Source organism: Osmerus eperlanus, chromosome 3, assembly GCF_963692335.1.
Source record: "Osmerus eperlanus chromosome 3, fOsmEpe2.1, whole genome shotgun sequence".
Classification (NCBI taxonomy): domain Eukaryota; kingdom Metazoa; phylum Chordata; class Actinopteri; order Osmeriformes; family Osmeridae; genus Osmerus; species Osmerus eperlanus.
The window spans coordinates 8,540,396-8,559,243 of NC_085020.1; the positions used below are offsets into that span (position 1 = coordinate 8,540,396).

General features: G+C 46.5%; 1 protein-coding gene across 1 annotated transcript in view; it reads left to right on the plus strand.

The window, feature by feature from the left end:
- Nucleotides 1-18,848, plus strand: part of LOC134017420 (receptor tyrosine-protein kinase erbB-4-like) — a 182,002-nt gene that overhangs the window by 71,336 nt on the left and 91,818 nt on the right. Inside the window, 1 exon segment of the mRNA XM_062457003.1 lies at nt 18,633-18,784. Coding sequence (XP_062312987.1) covers nt 18,633-18,784 — 152 coding nt within the window.

Below are 18,848 nucleotides of genomic sequence, written 5' to 3' on the forward strand. Positions count from 1 at the left end.
GTCCGCCCCAGGGCCCTTTGGTGGCCTGGTGTCCCAGATGTGACAGCTCAGTGGTGACCTGTCAGACGGCTGCTCATTCACTCCTCTGACAGGCTTCCACAGCCTCATCCATGGTTCCATGGCTAGAGAGCCCATCTGTATCCAACAGGCCTTCCCTGATCCCTGCCCAGGATTATGGCTGTGGGCCAGGCAGAACTGGGCTGGGTTGGGGTGGGATAGGGCCATAGGGCTGGGGTGGGACCAGGGCCATGGGGCTGGGGTGGGACCAGGGCCATGGGGCTGGGGTGGGGTGGGACCAGGGCCATGGGGCTGGGGTGGGACCAGGGCCACAGGGCTGCGGTGAGGGGAGGGTAGTGTTGTTCCATTTTCAGTCGGAGACTGGGTGACCCTGGTCTTGGCTGATCCATCCTCCTGATGTCGTATGTCAGATGGTGTGACAGGAAAACTCTCTCTCTCTCATTGGCAGTCCTTCTGCCCCACAGTAAAGGTCACATCTAGGACAAACCGTCTTCACATCCGTTCATCCACCGAGTGTACTGCTCCTACCTCCATGAGCCCGTTTTTTTTTTTACAAGCTTCCACCTTCCACCATTTGACTTTGAAGTTTATCTTCCCCCTTTTCCTCAGAGCAGAGGCCTCTGGGGTCAGCTGGGTCAGAGCAGCACATCTTGCACTTTAGCTAAATCTGATGACTCCAAGGTGAAGTCCATACAGTTTATCAGCTGCATCATTAGCCTTCCCACCTGGCCTCTGCCACCAGCCACAGCCTCCAGCCTCCATCTTCCAGCCCCAGGCTTCAATAACCCTCTTTGATGACTCTACCGTGGCTGTAGTCACCGGGCCACAAAAAGGAATTGATCAGAGGAAACCTTGGAGTCCGTGAAATCAGAGCATCAGCATCGGACGGCTTTATCCCCGCTCCGGTTCTAGATCCGTGCAAATTACAAGATGTGATCCAGTGGGGAATAATACAACAGTGGCATATTCACAGCCGCACACACACACACAGCCACGCACACGCCCGTTCTCACACACACACACACACACACACACACACACACACACACACACACACACACACACACAGCCTCTTACACACGTACATGTACAGTACACAGCCTCCCACATTCACACACACAGACACACACACACACACCGGTGTGTATAAAGTGCAGAAATCCAGAGAATATTTCTCACACTCAGCAAATTAGCAGCTTTTTAGGGGAAAACCTTTGATTAGAGTGCAATGGGGTTGGACGAATAGCGGAGCGATGTCTTTAATAAAGGGATTGATTAATTATGTTCTCAAGGACACTCATGCAGAACTGAGGGAGGCGGTAATAGGGTTTGAAGAGAGAGAAGGAGATGGCTAAGGCTGGACTCGCGTTCAATAGACAGCGTCGGCGGACCAGATGACCTCTCGTTCAGCATCTTCGCTTTTCGTGTTCATTGAACCATAACAAGGCTCTCCATGGTAATGGGATTTTTGCTTATTAGAAATAACAACATTGACTATGAATGCCGGTCAGACTGTATTGTTCCTACAAGATGGTCTCCTGGAACACATTCCATCTGCACTCAGTGTGAGTGGGTATGTAGTGCGGGCAATCACCAGGGCCTGATTAATGCAAAAACAAGTATATTTTAAAGAGCCCAAAGTACTGTAAGCATATATTACAGTCATAGATACAGACATTGGTGTGTTGTACTGATATTTATCCCAATTTCTAGGGATAAATACATTTCTCTGTTCGGAGGCAGGCAGTTGTTGGCAGAAGGAACATAGAGTGTCATGTGCTTCGTGAATGAATACTAAGGCAGCAAGCTTGTGAGGGAGATGCTACTGGATGATGATAGCTGGATACAGTATTATGGGTTACAGTAGGAGGGGGTATCTTATCCACTGACAATACTCCCATTATGGTCGAGCCTGCTGTCCACATAGAAAGCATGTCAGCCTGTCTTGTGAAATTGACTCGGACTATGTCTTACCCTGGGAAAATTGGCAAGTGAAAAAGAGTACACAAGCACACATTCATGCACATCACCCCCTTTTTCTCCTTTCTTTCTTTGTTTCGTTATTTTTTTCTAATCCAAATCTATTTTTTTTATTGTATTTTTTCTATATATTTCTCTCTCTCTCTCTCTCTCTCTCTCTCTCTCTCTCTCTCTCTCTCTCTCTCTCTCTCTCTCTCTCTCTCTCTGTCTATCTCTTACAAATTCACATGCTCTCACTCCCCAATAACCACACAGAAAATCACATGCGGAGCGAGAATCTTGTTATTCCGTACCCAGTGTGTTCTGTAGCCTTTCCTAGAGCAGGAGAGACAAGCGGATTGACAAGCTCTACAGGTCAAATCCCACCGCTGTCTTACCCCCCGGCAAAATGCAAATAATTGAATATTTTTCAAATAGTTATGAACAATGCATATTTAAAGAGATATCCCATTATCTTGGTTGGTCATGGGAATGTATAATGTGCTGAGACAGTCCTGACTCTCATCAGTGGGGATTCAATGAAACCCCCCCTACGATAGTCAGGCAGTCTCTTACAGCACAGCACCTTTCCTAAACAATGACGTCCAGAGTAGTAAAAAACACAATACAGCTATTTTTGTTACGTAAGCTGTATCCCAACTATGACAGCCTCTACCATCACGATGTAGCCTTTGAAGCAACTGGAACATTTTCAACCAAAATCCGGCTTTCTCCCACCTACTTCATCTCCAGGTCCTGTCCCAGTCCGTATACACACATCTGCACGGATTGTTCGGGAACTCCATCTCCATTCGTTTCGGCCAGACACCCATTTGCAGCCCGCCTCTCTGCGGCAGTTCTGCAGTTCATATCACTGGGAGACGGTGGGGGTCACGTCCAAACGATCTCAGAGCCTGATTTCCGGGATAGGAAAGGAACAGTGGAGCCTGGCCCCGTGGCCTCTGTTTCACAGCAGGGAAGCAGAGCCTGCTGGAAGGGTCGGATTGGGCGGGTAGAAAAGGAGGCATGGCTGTGCCATGGGAGACAGCCGGTCCTGCAGAGGAGGAAAGCACCAGACTTCCTCATCAAACACGTTCAGTACTGTGTTGGCCTGCCAACTGTATGATAGCAAACCCTCAGGCTGACAGGGGGGAGAAAGCAGATAGACATCTCTGCAGCAAGGGAGAGAAAGGGAGAGAGAGAGAGAGAGAGAGAGAGAGAGAGTGAGTGAGTGAATGAATGAGAAACTGAGTCAGGTTGAGTCTGTGTGTAGTGTGGGTGCGTCTGTGTTAGATTGTGCTTAACTGTAAAGAAACATTTTATAATGCTAGATCTACATATTCCAAATCCTAGTGCGAAATGAATTTGTCAGAAGTTCATTCTCTGCCAGCCAACTTTATTTAGCTGAAGAACGGGTATTTGTGAAAGCAGTTCAACTCAATATGGATATTCAACAATCAATGCGTGAGTCATAGCACAAGTAAAGATTCAACAGCCGGTTTTGTACTACTTAATATTTGTGGTGAATAAACACAGTGCTGGACTCGTAGACAGATAGAAGCAAAACATGAAATAAACATGAAACTACATTGGCTCAAAAAGCTCTCAGAGAAAAGAGCATTGAATGGCAGGGCCAAATGTTTAGTCACCCCAGAATGTGTTCGCCAGCCTTTCAGACTGAACATCAAGCAGGGAACTGGGTGTCACAGGGAAGGGAAAGGATATTGATAGCAGGCAGGGAACATTGTTTGTGTCTCTATGATCATAAACAGGTCGTTTTGTGAATGTGCACTAGTTTTGCCTGCCTGGGCGGTTGTACTGTGGGCTGTGTTATGATGGAGTCGTATCACATGGGGTAGTCTGTTTCCTCCCAACCATTTAGGAGATAAATGGATGTCCAGGGTGGCCTGTCTGGGATGCAGCTCTCCCTGAGCACAGCATAGAGAGTCGCGCAATACATGCTCTGTGACACACACGCACACACACACCCAAACAGAAGGGTGGAGTATTTGGTAGTGTGTTTGTGTGCATGTGTGTATGGTTTCTTGATGGTTTCTCAAGGAAAGATTTAGGTACAGTAGAACTCAGCTAGATGAGTCCACAGGATTCCATTAATAACACACACACACACACACAAACACACACACATACACACATACACACACACACACACACACAAAGACACACATCCTTCTCCCGTTTCCGTTAGCTGTGTTCTTTGTTGTCTGGTTGGCCCTATCCACTTGACCCTTACCCTAAGGAAACAGCTCCAGTAATGGGATCAGTTTCTGGCCCCCTTCACGCTCTGCCACCCCTCTGGTAAGGGGTGGCAGAGCGTCCACAGGGAGAGATGGAGAGGAGGTAGACAGGGGAGATGAGGGAGACAGTGAGAGACTCTGCTACAGTAACTAGCTCTGAGCTACTCTTCTGAGACGGAGAGGGATTGTCACTGCTTGTTGTTTATAAAGGAAACCCCCAGGAAATGCAATGGAGCCGCCCCCCAAAGACACATGTGACACTACCTCGGTATTACTATACTCTGTCTAATCTAATCACAGTAAAACCACTTCACTTTAGCCTGGGCTTCTTGGAAGTGCAGATCTTACAGCAGCAACTTTTATTTGATAAAAACTTTCATGCACTCTCACTTGGAAGCTTATTTTGTTAGGTTACAGTAATGACGTTTATTTATTATTGGCACTCAGATTTACTCATTACTAAATGCAGTTTCCAGTACCAGGGATCAAATGATGCCTGGTTACTTTATGGTTTATTTAATGTTGGTAAAAGTGAACTGCAGTATAGACTCACATTTAATGTTACAGAATAACAATTAGTCTTGATGGTCATGTTGACATTTATAAAAACACATTACTCATGTGGTCTTTAGACTTTTATGAAACGTTTAACATCTGACAATGCTGACAAACTGAGAAGAGTTTATACCATATTCTGGGTCAGAGGACCAGAGGAAGAAGAGTGAACATACTATCCTGGTCTGCCTGATCTGGCCCCCTGCACCGCCTGCCTGCCTGCTTGCCTGTCTGTCTGTCTGTCTGTCGCTGCCTTCCAGCCTTTGTATGACCAGTAATGTTGAGTTGGCAAACCTGGCAACCTAAAGGGCCACTGTTGCTGCAGGGCATTCTGGTATTTGTAGGCTCTTCCTTGCCTCTTCTTGTTTCAGGTTGTTTTGACTAGACTCTCTGTGGGGCTAGTAGCGAAGCTGAGTACTGAGTACCTGAACTCCAGCGAGGAGCTCTAACTGGCTCTGGAAAACATCAAGGAAGGCCTCGCCAACATAGTTGCTGCTCTGCAGCTCAGTGTGTGTGTACGTGTGCGTGTGCAAGTGTGTTTGTATGTGTGTGTGTTTGTACCTGCGTATGTGTGTGTGTTCTTGTCTGTTTGTCTGTGTGTGCCATTGGGGAGCACAGCTGTTATACAGTATTTAGGTCCCGTAGTAGGATATGCACTTATAACATGTCTGCCTTTCTCTCCCTCTCACTTTCACCGTCACTCATATTCTCTTCTATCTCTCTTTCCCTCCTTTTTTCGTACGTCCCATAATCAATCAGTGTGGTTGTTTGGCGAACATGGAAATACCTTGTCACCCTTCAAGTTTGAGTCACTCTGTCTCCCGGAGTTGGATTTGATTTGCTTCGCCTCACCGTTTAATTAAATATTATTCCCTTTCCATCACTTTCCATCTCTCTCCAAATGACTAATACATTAATGCATCGTGCCATTCTTTGGCGGCTTAGGCTGCAATTAAGTCTCTTTCTGTGAAGCAATGACAAGTTGTTTTCTCTCCAAGACACAACAGTGGAGAGGAGCGGAGATGTGCCGGGGGCGTTGGATTAAAAGTCTAGCAGCTCTTCTGTGCCTGGTCTCTGGCAGAGTCACCATTATTCAAATGTGTTGGTAATCTCCTGAATTATCGTTCGTTCTTCTCACCTCTAATACTCCATGATTCTTTCCATCACCTCTGTTTGTCTGGCCAGTGGTACTGTAGAGCTGGTACTGGACAGCTAACTTGACAATCCAGATAGTGTATCTTTTTTTTTTTTACTATATAAACAAATATTTGTTTGGACTGAGATGCTACTTTCATAGCTTTCTGATAGGAAGACTCAGCCTCTGTACCCACATCCCATAATCAAGGCTAAGCTTACACGTTTACATTCCAATGATGATGTTTGTTCCAGTCTATGGGGCCTTTTAAGCAGTCGCCTAGGAAACCATAGGGAATGTGTCATGAAATGGATGTGCCACAGTTTTTTATATTGTCTGCCCTTTTGCCGAGGGATGCGTATTTACAGTTAATGTATGCACGTGTTTGTGTGTGTGTGTGTGTGTACTTGTATGCATGTGGACGTACAGTATGTGTGTTTGTCTGCATATGTGTGTGTTGACAGATGTACAGTATGTGTGTGTTTGTGTGTTTGTATGTTGATTTGCTGTGTGTGATGAACTATTCTTTACAAGCCATTAAGTTCATCACGCTTCCCTCATGTGCCCACTTTTCGATCAACACTGCCAGCTCCTAATTCCCTCATTAACTCTTGCAGCATCAAGGTGGAAAGATGAACATTGTGGGTTAGGGTTAGGGTTAGCACCTGTATGCACCTGATCTGTATAATGTTGACTTCACATGAAGACCCTCTACAGAAACTCAGTTCTGGAGCATTGTGTGTAACTCTACTCCTACATTAGAGTTACACGCCTGCACTCACACACGCTTCTATTTGAAATGTAACACACACACGCACATGCTGTAGGATGTTCCGCACTGTGACAATGTCTGTAGGACGTGGTCACCTGCATGAACGTTAGCTTGAGAGAGTTGGATTTCAATGGAAAGCCGCATGATCATGTGTGCATGAGAAAATGAGACTGTGCGGCATCTTCTGTTGGATTTGAACATCCTTTTCCTCGTCCACCTTCCGGTCTTTTTTTTACTCTGCACCTCAACATGTATCCGTGGTTACCCTTAGATTAAGCCTCCGGTCCAAGACACTGCTGGCAGCTTGCTTTGATTTGGTTATTATGCAAATGAAATGGAGATTAAATTCAAAGTCAACTTAGATCAGTCCAGGTGAGGGAGAATGAGACTTCTTTATTAAAACAATCTCTCTGTTTTCTGTCCTCCTGTCTCCTTCTATTCTAATTTACTGTATTTGCATCAAGGCCTTTTGACAATATGTTTCCTTGCAGTGGGGTAGGGTGCGTATCATATGCACACTGAACTGAGATTGACTCACATACACAGAACGACGCATTGGCAAACATCCATCTCTCCTCCATTGAATTCTTTCGAAGAGTAAAACAACTGTTTTTCGTTTGGCCCTCGAGAAGATCTTTTGAAATCTTTGCAGTCCTCGAAGTTGCCTTTGATAATAGTGTAGCTAAAATCTATCACTGAAGAGCAATGTGGCTTTTGTTCTATTCAAAGTGGATTCTGGGAATAGTAATCAGTCACTTTGTCTTTTATTTGGAAAGATTTACTGAGCAAAAGCACACACACATGCACACTCACATACAAAGTTTGATCATAACCATGTCATTGATGAGAGGATTTCTCTTTTCAGAGCTCTCTCTCTCTCTCTCTCTCTCTCTCTCTCTCTCTCTCTCTCTCTCTCTCTCTCTCTCTCTCTCTCTCTCTCTCTCTCTCTCTCTCTATCTCTCTCTCCCTCAGATAGTGTCAGTGCCTCTTCCTCCAGTTACCAATATGCTGGTATCCTCTTTCCTTCCCAAGTTTTCTAGCGACTCTTAGCCAGCATCTTCATTAACCAGATAGGGAGGCTGCAAGCTTCCAAGCCTTCGTCAATCTGACTTGTTTTTCATTAGCACCTGATTTTGTGTCTGGCAACACAGCTACAATGAGCCAATGGAACAATTATTGTATGGCTGGTTGTATCTTCTAACCCCCTCCCCGTGTGTGTGTGTGCGTGTGTTTGTGTGCGTGTATTCGTGTGTGCCAGTGTGTGTGTGGATGTGTGTTTGTGGGGGACACAGCTTGTGTCCAGCTGTCACCATGTTCATTAGCAAACGGACTGTTATGTCCTCGTCATTGAAAGGCACTTGTTCTTACTTGCCTGTTGATGCTGGTTGATTTATACATAATTGGCCACAGCCTTGGTGATAGTCTGTTGGGGACGACTTCACCTCATTAAGCCCCTTGTAAACTGGCTGTGATTTCACCAGGAAGCCTTGTAGTTCGGTGGCCCCCTGTCTTGTGCCGGAGGCGGGTGGGGGTGACGAGGTGGTGGGCGGGAGCGTGTCGGGGCAGGGAGTAATATTACTTCCTTGGCTCCAGTCCCATCTGGAGACGAGGGGCAGAGCAATGGGGGTGGAGGTGTCTGGCCCCGTAACAGTGGGGAGGAACGGATGAAAGTGCTCCATTTAGCCGTCCCCTGTGGCCCTCGCTGCTCTCACCCTCCTCTCGCTTTCTTTCTCATTCTCTTTCCCTCCGTGTCCCTTTTCTATCTTCCATGTTCATTCCTCTTTCTTTTAGATTTTCTTTCACACGCGTTCATCAAACTCTCTCTCTCTCTCTCTCTCTCTCTCTCTCTCTCTCTCTCTCTCTCTCTCTCTCTCTCTCTCTCTCTCTCTCTCTCTCTCTCTCTCTCTCTCTCTCTCTCTCTCTCTCTCTCTCTCTCTCTCTCTGTGTCTCTCTTTCTGTATCACTCTCGGCACTCTTCTATCTGCTCGTGGCCTCAGATTAATAGCTTGTTAACGGGAAGGGTGTCATTGGTCACCACACTCTGCCCCACCCTCTGGGTAGTCCATTTACACCAACTGTGTGTGGCTCCCTTCACCCCAGGTCAGGGGCTCCAGGCGCAGTGTGTGGGCTGGAAGCGTGGGAGGGGAGGGGGGAAATATGGACACTGGGGCATTGACCCAAACACACTGCCGATGGACAGGGTCAGGGAGCTGCTGTTCATCACACAGACTCCAACGTGCCTGCACTCACACACACACACACACACACATACACATAAGCACACACACACAACTCTGCAGTGAACTGACCAAAGACTGATAGAGGCTAACCAACGCTGAATCATCAAATATAATGACATGCTAACGGCTACTAAGCCTTTTAAGCTGCCATTGATAAATGTAGCCAGGAATGGTGTTAAACAATTACACAACAATGGCCGCTGTGCATTTCATGAATAATTGAAGAGTCACCCAGACATACCTTGAACAAAGATGTATCTGTTTGCCATGTTTTATTAACGTTGCTGCGGCGTGCAACAATTAAAGTGGAAAGTGGGCCGCTCTGCTTGAGTTCACTGGACAGTGGTGTTTACGCTCTGGGGCCGTCTCATCATGGGCAACATACAGTAGACATTCATCATCCTGTACTGCACACACACACACACGCAGCCATCTGTTGTTTCTTATATGGTAGCTAGGGCCTGTTTAGATACGACGGTTTGCTGTTTCTGCCCCTTGCTTTACATGTTGGAATACAATTGTATCGTATTACAAAACACGTGATGTAATAGCACTTGCAGTGGTGACGTGGAGTGAGACTCATGGCAGCTGTGTTTCAATGGCACAGGGTTGCAGCCCTTCTCAGCCAAACAGAAAGAGACGCATTCAGCCGCTTTGTCAGTAAAACATGGCGGTGTTTTCTGACTGGGTTGTAAAGCGGACATAGACAAGAAGATCACGCCAACAGAGTTTCTGACTTTAGCTGTCAGCTGTCTGGATGCGAAAGACAAGACAAGCTAAAATGGAGAAGGTCACCTGCTCGGGACTCGGGAGTGTACATCACAGTTACAACGACCAAGACAAAAGACTCTATTTGTGCTGCTGGACATTGCCCCAGGGAGCTTCACAATTTATAGCTGACTACATTATTGTATAACAAGACATATTTGCGCTTTCCAGTAATAAGAGGCTTGATTAAAGCTAACATTGAACTTGTGGTTCTTTACCCTGGCTGATTGCCTTGGCTCAGTGTTATGCTATATCTTTTTGAATGTCAACGCCTGGCTATTTACATTCCTCTGCTCAGCATTAAAACTAATTATAATTGATCCCAGCCATGATGAACAGGCCAGCTGACTCGCATTACTGCTAATACAGCCGTGCGTCTAAGGGGGACAAGGACACTGGAATCAACCCGTCCCTGTGTGTTTACAGCCATAATGCCTTTGCATGCAGCCGAAGAGGAGAGAACACACACACACGAGCGCACACACACACACACACACACACACATTGGGCTGCCTCCCATGCTCTCCAGGTGAGGGAGATGAGGAGCGATGATGTGATCAGAGTTTCATTAAGACGTGTGCGTGTCTGAAGTCGGGTCCCATCGCAGAGATGTCTGGCACGTCTAATAAACATCGGCGCCGACGTGTTGCCACTCGTCTGAATGTTTCGGGGACGTTAGCCTGGCGGGGAACCTGAGGGTTTTATGTGGTGATGCGCTGTGCCTAGGGAGCAGTCAGTCATGCTACACTTTGGTAGGCTCTCATGGTGACAGGGAAAGCTTCACTAGGTGCTTTAACCCTCTGCATGGAAAACAGGTTTGTATACAGAGAAGGATGGCATTGTGGAATTTTAGATTTCAGATTTTAGAACGTTGTATTCCGTAGAATTCTCCAAGATATTGGAGAAACGTTTCTCTCCTCAGCTGCCTGTTGTTGCGGGTCCCAGCTTCCTCTCACGTGAGCTTTTAGCCAGTCCAACAGGTGGCCACACTAGCACGCACGCAGGCATCCGGGCAGACCGGGAGACAGGCAGGTAAGCAGGCAGACATGCAGGCTGGAGAACAGGCAAGCAAGCAGGCAGGAGAGAAACTCGGAACTCTTTCTCAGAAAGATTTGAAGCGGGGTGGAAGTCAGCGGCAACCGGCATGATTATTAATGGCAACTGTTTGAGTTGGAGATTAAGATTCATGGAGGAAGCTGTGGAGGCAGGCGGCGGAGGCCTCTAAGCATGAAGGATACGCCAAGACACTTTGACCACCCTGCTGCAGTAATTGATGACGGCAGCCATGGCGACTTACGTAAACGTGGTGTAGAATAAAAACAAAACATCAAAAACGGTTTGAATCGCACCTGGGCAGGAGTCTTCCATGCATCCCAACAAAAAGAGAGACCAATTGCAACAATAGAGAGGTAGATAGAAGAGAGAGTAGAGAGAGAGAGAGAGAGAGAGAGAGAGAGAGAGAGAGAGAGAGAGAGAGAGAGAGAGAGAGAGAGAGAGAGAGAGAGAGAGAGAGAGAGAGAGAGAGAGAGAGAGAGAGAGAGAGAGAGAGAGAGAGAGAGAGAGAGAGAGAGAGAGAGAGAGAGAGAGAGAGAGAACATGGCCGAGAGAAGACTAGAGCGAGCAGCTTGAGCAAGCAAAGTACCATGACATCAGTTTGGCTCCTGGATTTATATCTTGACAACGTGAACTCCTCCTCCCTCCTCCAGCTGCTGGGACAGGGGTGTGTGATCCCGGCACCAAGACTGATAGCCTCCATGATGGCACTTGGAATACCAACTACAAGGTCACAAGTTTAGCCGGGGGAGTGGAGGTGCTTTAAGCATACATACACTTGCCACGAACCCTTGATGTGACATGCAAACAGATGACGAATGGAGGTGTAGTGTGAAGGGTGTTTGCCCGAGGCGATAGGGATCGCGAGGAGAGGGAGGTGGAGGTAACGCTTAACTCGGCTGTCTGGGTTTGGGCACGTAGCATCTGGGACCAGGAGATCCTCGGTAGCTTCACTGGCTTCACGGCGAGTCCCTCAAGCACACACACACACACAGATGGCAATGCCTGGGGGGGGGGGGGAGAGGACGTGGCAGCAGCCCCCCTCCCCCCACTCATCCACCCCGTCCACAGTGAAGGCACAGGCTGGGAGAACTCAGCAGTCCATGCAGGGTGTGAGACAAGCTAAAGCTTCCCCTGGGGCTGGCGAGGCTGCCATTTAAAACCTCATACGAACAACACCTCCTCCAGCGCTCCCACTTAGCACACGCCCGTTGGTGGTCCTACCTCAAGTAACACACATTGGCAAGGTCACAGAGGACGGCTGGGAAACCGAGCTCGAGTGTTTTTCGGCTCTACTGCGATACGCAGTGCTGTAAATTGCTAAAGAATAGTATTTTTTATTTTTATTCAGCCAGTTTGGTGGATGTTTTGTTTGTTCTTGGAGACTTTACTTGATGTTTTCTATGTGGATACACTGTCGGTGGACAGTGTCTCCTTACACGAGACACACATTGTGACCTTCAGCCTTTGTTAAGTAGACACCAACAGATACAAATCACAAACGGTGTAAAAGAAACATTCTTCACCACATTATTGAATCTCTCTTGTTAAATAAACTGTCCAAGCTTCCTGGTTCCTCGGCTAGTCTGTCATCATGCTATGACCTCAGAGTATACTGTAGCCTCAGGTATGAAATCTTTTTTTTATGCAAAGAAAATTATTGTTATTCTGCCTCTGTTTGAGCACCACTCTAATGAGTCTGCCTCAAGCCCAGCTAAACTGAATCGCCATTTGAAGGGCATTTTTGAGGGACACTTTACATTAAAGTGACCTTAACATAACTAAGTAGAGTAGCAAAAGTAACAACACTTTAGTTACACACTGTAGTACCTGCTATTTTGTTACACTTCATTACGGTTAAGTACAAGTGAAACTTTGTACGGAAGAGATTGGGCTTTACTGGGGTACTTGTTTCCCCTTACCGCCATACTACTACACCTTTGTAATCACCTAACACCAAGGCAACATGTTGCTAACATTCAAAATGGGTCTGTGTCCTATGACTAAGGTGGCTCTGGGTGGGTGTGAGGTCAGCCTCCTAATGATGCCTCCTGGTCAGTGTTTGACCCTGCCGGGGTCAGAGAGAAGCCAGGGATATCTGGATATGTGCATTGTTTTCTCTCTCTTTCAGCAACGATGGTCCTCCAAGATGATCCACACCACCTCTCTGTGCAGCATGTGCCTCACCTTTACATAAACGTGCCCTGACCTTCACTGATACATTTCTGTGCGATACAAACGAACGACCAATCGGCATCGTATCACTCTCATCTCTTCCTGTTTCATATTTAGCTTGCCGTCTCAGAAAGCTGTCCTTGCTGTCTAATCCATACAAACGCAGGGTCAACACCTTTTGCATTCCCGTGGGGAGCAGTGAGCCGCAGAGAGACTGCGGGTTCCTGCAGAACCCGCTGTTCTCTGAAGGCTTTCCTTTATCCTGGAGTCAGCAGCGCCGCTCAGACATGGGGGGACGATGGCAGGCGGATTATGGGTAATGAGGTGTGTGTCGTGGTTAGCCGGCTCTTCTGAGGATAATGTAGTAAAGGGCTGGAGACTCAGGGGGCAGGGAGGATGGGGAGAGTGGACGGAGAGTGGACGGAGGGCGGCAGAGGACGAGAGTTCATGGGGAGGAAATGGAGGGAGAGATTAAGAGGATAGGGGGAGAGTTAAAGGGAGGAAGAGAAAGAGAAGAGGGAGGGAAGGATGGATGGAGGGAAAGAGAGGGCAGACCCCTCTACCCCTCCAGTGACATAAGGTCAAATGTCGCAGACTGTGCTGGTGACAATGAACTTAGTCTTGTAATATCTTCATTACGGAAGGCAGGAGTGTGTGTGTGTGTGTCTGTGTGTGTGTGTGTGTACTGGAGTCTCCTGGAACACTTACCCTGTTTAGACAAAAATAGACCCTCTCATCTTTCATCTTTGATATGACAGCAGGCATCCCCAGACCTGTCACAAAGATAAAGAGACAGAGAGAGTCCAGATGCGGCTTCTCATCACCTCTCTGTAAATAGCACAACAGATCTACGCTTTTTTAGATCAGTCATGTTAAACGGAGGCAGCTACACTTGGAGAAGGGAACAACTGTTGCCTAAATTATTCTCCAACGATTCACAAAATAATTACCTCCCCTCGCTCACTGTCTTTAGTCTAGATTTATTATTAGTAATTGATACATTTCTTTCTCATAAACCAATTGCTGGAGAAGAAACAATTCAAAGTGGCATGTGATTCCATTGATATCTCAGCAGATGTCTTTCTTGGGGCTTAAAGTAATTGATCTGCCTGAAACCCCTCTGTTCCCTCGGTTCAGAGTGCTAGTCAAACCTGCTGTTGGGTCTGGGATAGGCATCGCTATTTGATCCAGGCATATCGTTTTCAAGTTGTTGGCAGTTCTTGACAGTGGCCAACAAGCACTTCTCTTCCTGTTTGCCGCTGCATTGGGTTTCCTCAGAGCAAGCGTTTGCTCTGCGGTTGGTGGAGATAGAGGTTGGTGATCTTAGGATCCGGATGGTGGCAGGAGTAACATCATGTGAAGGCAGAGAGACAGGGGAGCAGAGTCGTTGCCTCCACTGGACCGTGCGGTCGTCACGATCTCATATGGTTATTGTTCAGCTGCTTATTAAATTGCTCAGCAGATGGACCAGTAATCTGGACTGTGATTACAGTCACCGTTTGTAACTAATTCTTTACCCATGAGCCCTGACTCTGGGGTGACAGGGGACAAACCAGTCAAACTCTCTCCTCTAGGTCAGCAGGACGGATTCCATTTATTCTTTCATGTACTAATCCCTAATCTCTGGATCACCTTTTTGAAATTAAACGACAGAAAGCGAAGGTCAGTAAGAATGAGCTGGTGACAAATCAAGAGAAAAGGGTTCCCCTCGGGTAATAAATGTTAACATGGAAATGTATTCACCCGAAACACCAATGCTGTTATCTCTTGGTTCACCATGTTGAGAATCCCTTTTTCACACATGCAGACTAGGGTCCTCTGGCTTCTATCTCTTACCCAAAGCACGTTCCCCAAACTGAGGTCTTGCCAATGTTTACTAGAGGAAGTGACATTTGCAACTTTATTTAATTCAGACAGTTACTGGGTATCAGCCTGACCTTTTCTGACGTTCTACGAGGACCAATAAGCCTGGGAGACCTGGACTCCTCTCCACTTTATTGATGTTCAATAAACTCACAGGCACTGTTAATGGAGTCATTTTGTGCAATAAGGATCAAATGAACACATGAGGAGGAGAAACTCTGACTTTTGATTCCCGCAGAGTATATTTATAGATTAGCAAATTAGATGAAAATTGATAAAATTGCAGCTTGATCGGTCTCTCAAACATTGAATCCTGTTGATGTCACACACACATGCAGTATGAACTGTATCTATGTGTCACTGGCCATCTCTAGTCACGGGAGGCTTGGATACGGTGAAAGGTGTGGGAACCTCACAATCATCAGTATTTAAAGAGTGCATTCTTCCTAAATGGGGGTGATACAGAGAGATGTAGACCAAAGGCTGAATACAATTAGGCAGCAAGAGTGGACTCAAACTTGAAATGTGCCAAATGGATGGTGAAACACAGATATAGTCGGTAGTAGGTAGACTGACCGGAAGGGACCGGGAATTCTGCGTGTTCCATCATGGGAGGCCAATGTCCTCGTGAGTGTGTAGGTGAGGAGAAATCATGTCAGCAAGAAGCATCCCATGGTTTACAAAATGCAGACCTACCTTCTCCAGTCACGTATCTACAATATGTGGAGTGCGATGGAGGTGTGTTTGTGAGTGGGAAAGTGTTTTATTTCTTTTATAGAGTGGTTATGATTTTTGACTGACGGAGACAGTCTGTCCTGTTGTTTGAAAGCAAGGTCTGACACAAGCAGATATGAAATATTAGACTCATGGGCAACTGTGAAAGAGTCAGTGACATGATAGATATTCGCTGTCTAAATTGGATTTCGGTTCTATTCTGTGATTTGTGGTAGGTAAAAATATAGAGCATTTGTACATTTACTCATCCTATCTTCACAGAGATATTGCTCTGACCTATGCAATATTGCAGTGAGTTTCAGTGACGCAATTAGAAAAAGGCAATGTATACTGTAGACTGGGTTTACGCTACAGGAAGCAAATAAAATAATCTGAAATCCTGCTAATTGCCGTGTTACCAGTACAATATGTTGCCATATAATATGTCCATGTTTGAATCTGTGTTTTAAATAATTTGCTGCCATGGTGCATAGATAAGCCTGTGTATAATGTGTGCAAATCCCCAGAAGGTTCATAACAAGCTGGCAGGCTTCTATGCACAACAAATGAATGAACACAAGTAGGGGCTGAAACACCGTGCATGGAGATGGACATGGGTATTGCCCGTGGCTTTATGCTCCTATTCATTAAGTATATTAGAAATCCTGAATTGTGATTCATCACCTCAATCCATCATTTGCTGAAATGGAAATCCCCAAAGAGAAATTAAATCAAATCACAGATGACAAATAGGGGAATAAACCAACATAAATGAACACAGTGTGATTTCTTTCCTGTGCATGGCCTGCCAAAATATGATCATTCAGACATTTACCAGTCATCTGAAACGTGATGGAACACTGAAGGTTCTTTTCTTTATTGTAATCCCATGTACCCAATAATCCCAATTAGAGAAAGCCTGGTAAATACAGTGGCATCAATGTTGAATCAACCAATTAATCAATCAACCTAACTATCTATCTATCTTTCTAATATAATTTTAACATATATAACATATAGTTTATTGACTTACATTTACATTTACATTTAGTCATTTAGCTCTTATCCAGAGCGACTTACAGTAAGTACAGGGACATACCCCCCGAGGCAAGTAGGGTGAAGTGCCTTGCCCAAGGACACAACATCATTTGGCATGGCCGGGAATCGAACTGGCAACCTTCTGATTACTATCCCGCTTCCCTAACCCCCCCGCCCCCACACACACACACACAGTCATATGAGGGTGAAATCGGCACACACTTAAATACTCTACGTACAGCACAGGTGGCTTTGCTGTGGTTCACTTGGCAGTCAAGGCCTGAGCTTTCAGCAGAGATCACAAGTGGAAATGAAAGCAAGCCAACCTTGCAGCGACAGAGATCCGGGGAGCCGGTTTGAATGCAGCGTTCGCCACACATCCCTGTCTGCCACTCCCTATTATACAGGTGTCTATGTGGAAGTATTCAGCTGGGTTTATTGCAGCACACAGCCCGTGTTCAGGGAAGCTGATAAAGAAAAAAAGAAACTGTCCTTTTCACAAGACTGCGCCTCCCATAATGCCTCTGTAATCTTAGTGCGATACCCTGAGGGTGCAATAACTGTTTATTACTGCTACCCTGCTTTATGATCTCTCCCCACCCACTCTTGAGCCTCATGCTAACGCTTATTGAAAACACCTAGTGTGGCCGTAGATCACACCTGACCAGCATGAGCCAGTACACCTTACCTGCTGTCTGCTTTCGCTCTCCACGGGTAGATCTGTATGCTTCCCCTGCCTCGTGTAATCTAATATAAGGTTAGGAGGCAGTGTTAGAACAAGATATCGTTTGTCTTTATATCCCATGTTGCCTTGAAGCTGAATCCCATTTTTTTTCTCTTCTTTCCATTTCAGGTGGGGGAAGGGTGGAGGTTAATGGTGGGGAAATAAATCGAAAAAAGCATCGAAGGTTCGGCCTCAAAGCACTAATACTGAAGTTCTGAATATGAGATTGGGGTCTGCCGTTTATTGGCCACTCAGAGGCAAATGCTTGACGGAAGGATGGAAAGCTTAGTTCACTCCAGAGAAGAACGTAGAGTGAGAAGTTAAATTGGAGGTAGGGGATCTTGGAGGAAAGCTGTCTTCAAACAGACAGGTGTGTTCCCTTGGCGGTGGAAGTTCATGGGTGAGTGTGTGACAAGTCTCTAAGAGGAATCCTGCCACCCCTGTCAAGCCTATGGCTTCCCTGTCAACCGTAAAGTTCCAAGAAAAATCCTGGGTGACAACATGGCTCGGATCGAATAATAATGTGGCGTCTTCGGTTGGCCAAAGCTCCCGACTGACTGTGTTTTAGGGACCTGACTGTGTTTCAGATACCAGATATTCAGCAGCAGTGTGATCTGCAGTACCATTTCACCAGTCAGTACCAGTAGTGAAGACTGCATACCTGCCAGTCATGTGGCAATAAAGGATGTCAAGTGTTGTTGTTTTTCTTTATTCTTGATTCTTGTTTATCCTCACTTAAGCGATTCTTCTTTGTTGCAGCCAAGACTCACAATAGGGTGTGTGTGTGTGTGTGTGTGTGAGCGGGTATGTGTGTGTGCCTGTCTTTGCATGTGTGTTTGCACGCATGTGTGACGGTGTGTTCACGGCGGGGGGGGGCTTGCGGGCAGCGCAAGCTGACGGGGCAGATGGCTGGTGTCGGTCGTGGGGGTAAGGTGTTTGATGGGAGGAAATGACTGGCTTTAATTACTTGTCAAGAGCGTTGCCTGGGCTGCAGCTAAAGGGGTTTCATATGCCCTGTGTGCCTCAGAAGCTGCCTAACCTCTCCTGCTACGCTGGCCATTCTGCACATCTGTACTTCACAGCTCAATGGCCAGGGACTGACACCTAACCTAAAACCCAAATTGGTATTAACTGTAGAGTCAACCCCCCCCCCAAAAAAATAATAATAATTGGGGATCAGAATTAGATCATTGTGATAGACATAACGATAAAATAGATGACCGAAGCTTTTGTATTGTCCTGAAAATCTTTAACTTGGGAAATATTCCTTTCTCCAGAGTCTCCTTGAGATTGAGAACAGTTGGCCTCAAAGGACTGCAAAGACCTGACGTTCTGTCCTGTCCCTGTCTTTCCTTTTCAGTGTGTGCAGGCACGGAGAACAAGCTGAGCACGCTGTCCGACCTGGAGCAACAGTACCGCACCCTGCGCAAGTACTACGAGAACTGCGAGGTGGTGATGGGGAACCTGGAGATCACCAGCATTGACCGCAGCCGAGACCTCTCCTTCCTCAGAGTAGGACCTCTCTCTCTCATCCTAGACCCTCCCATCGCTGATCCCTTGTGTCTAGCCTGGAGAT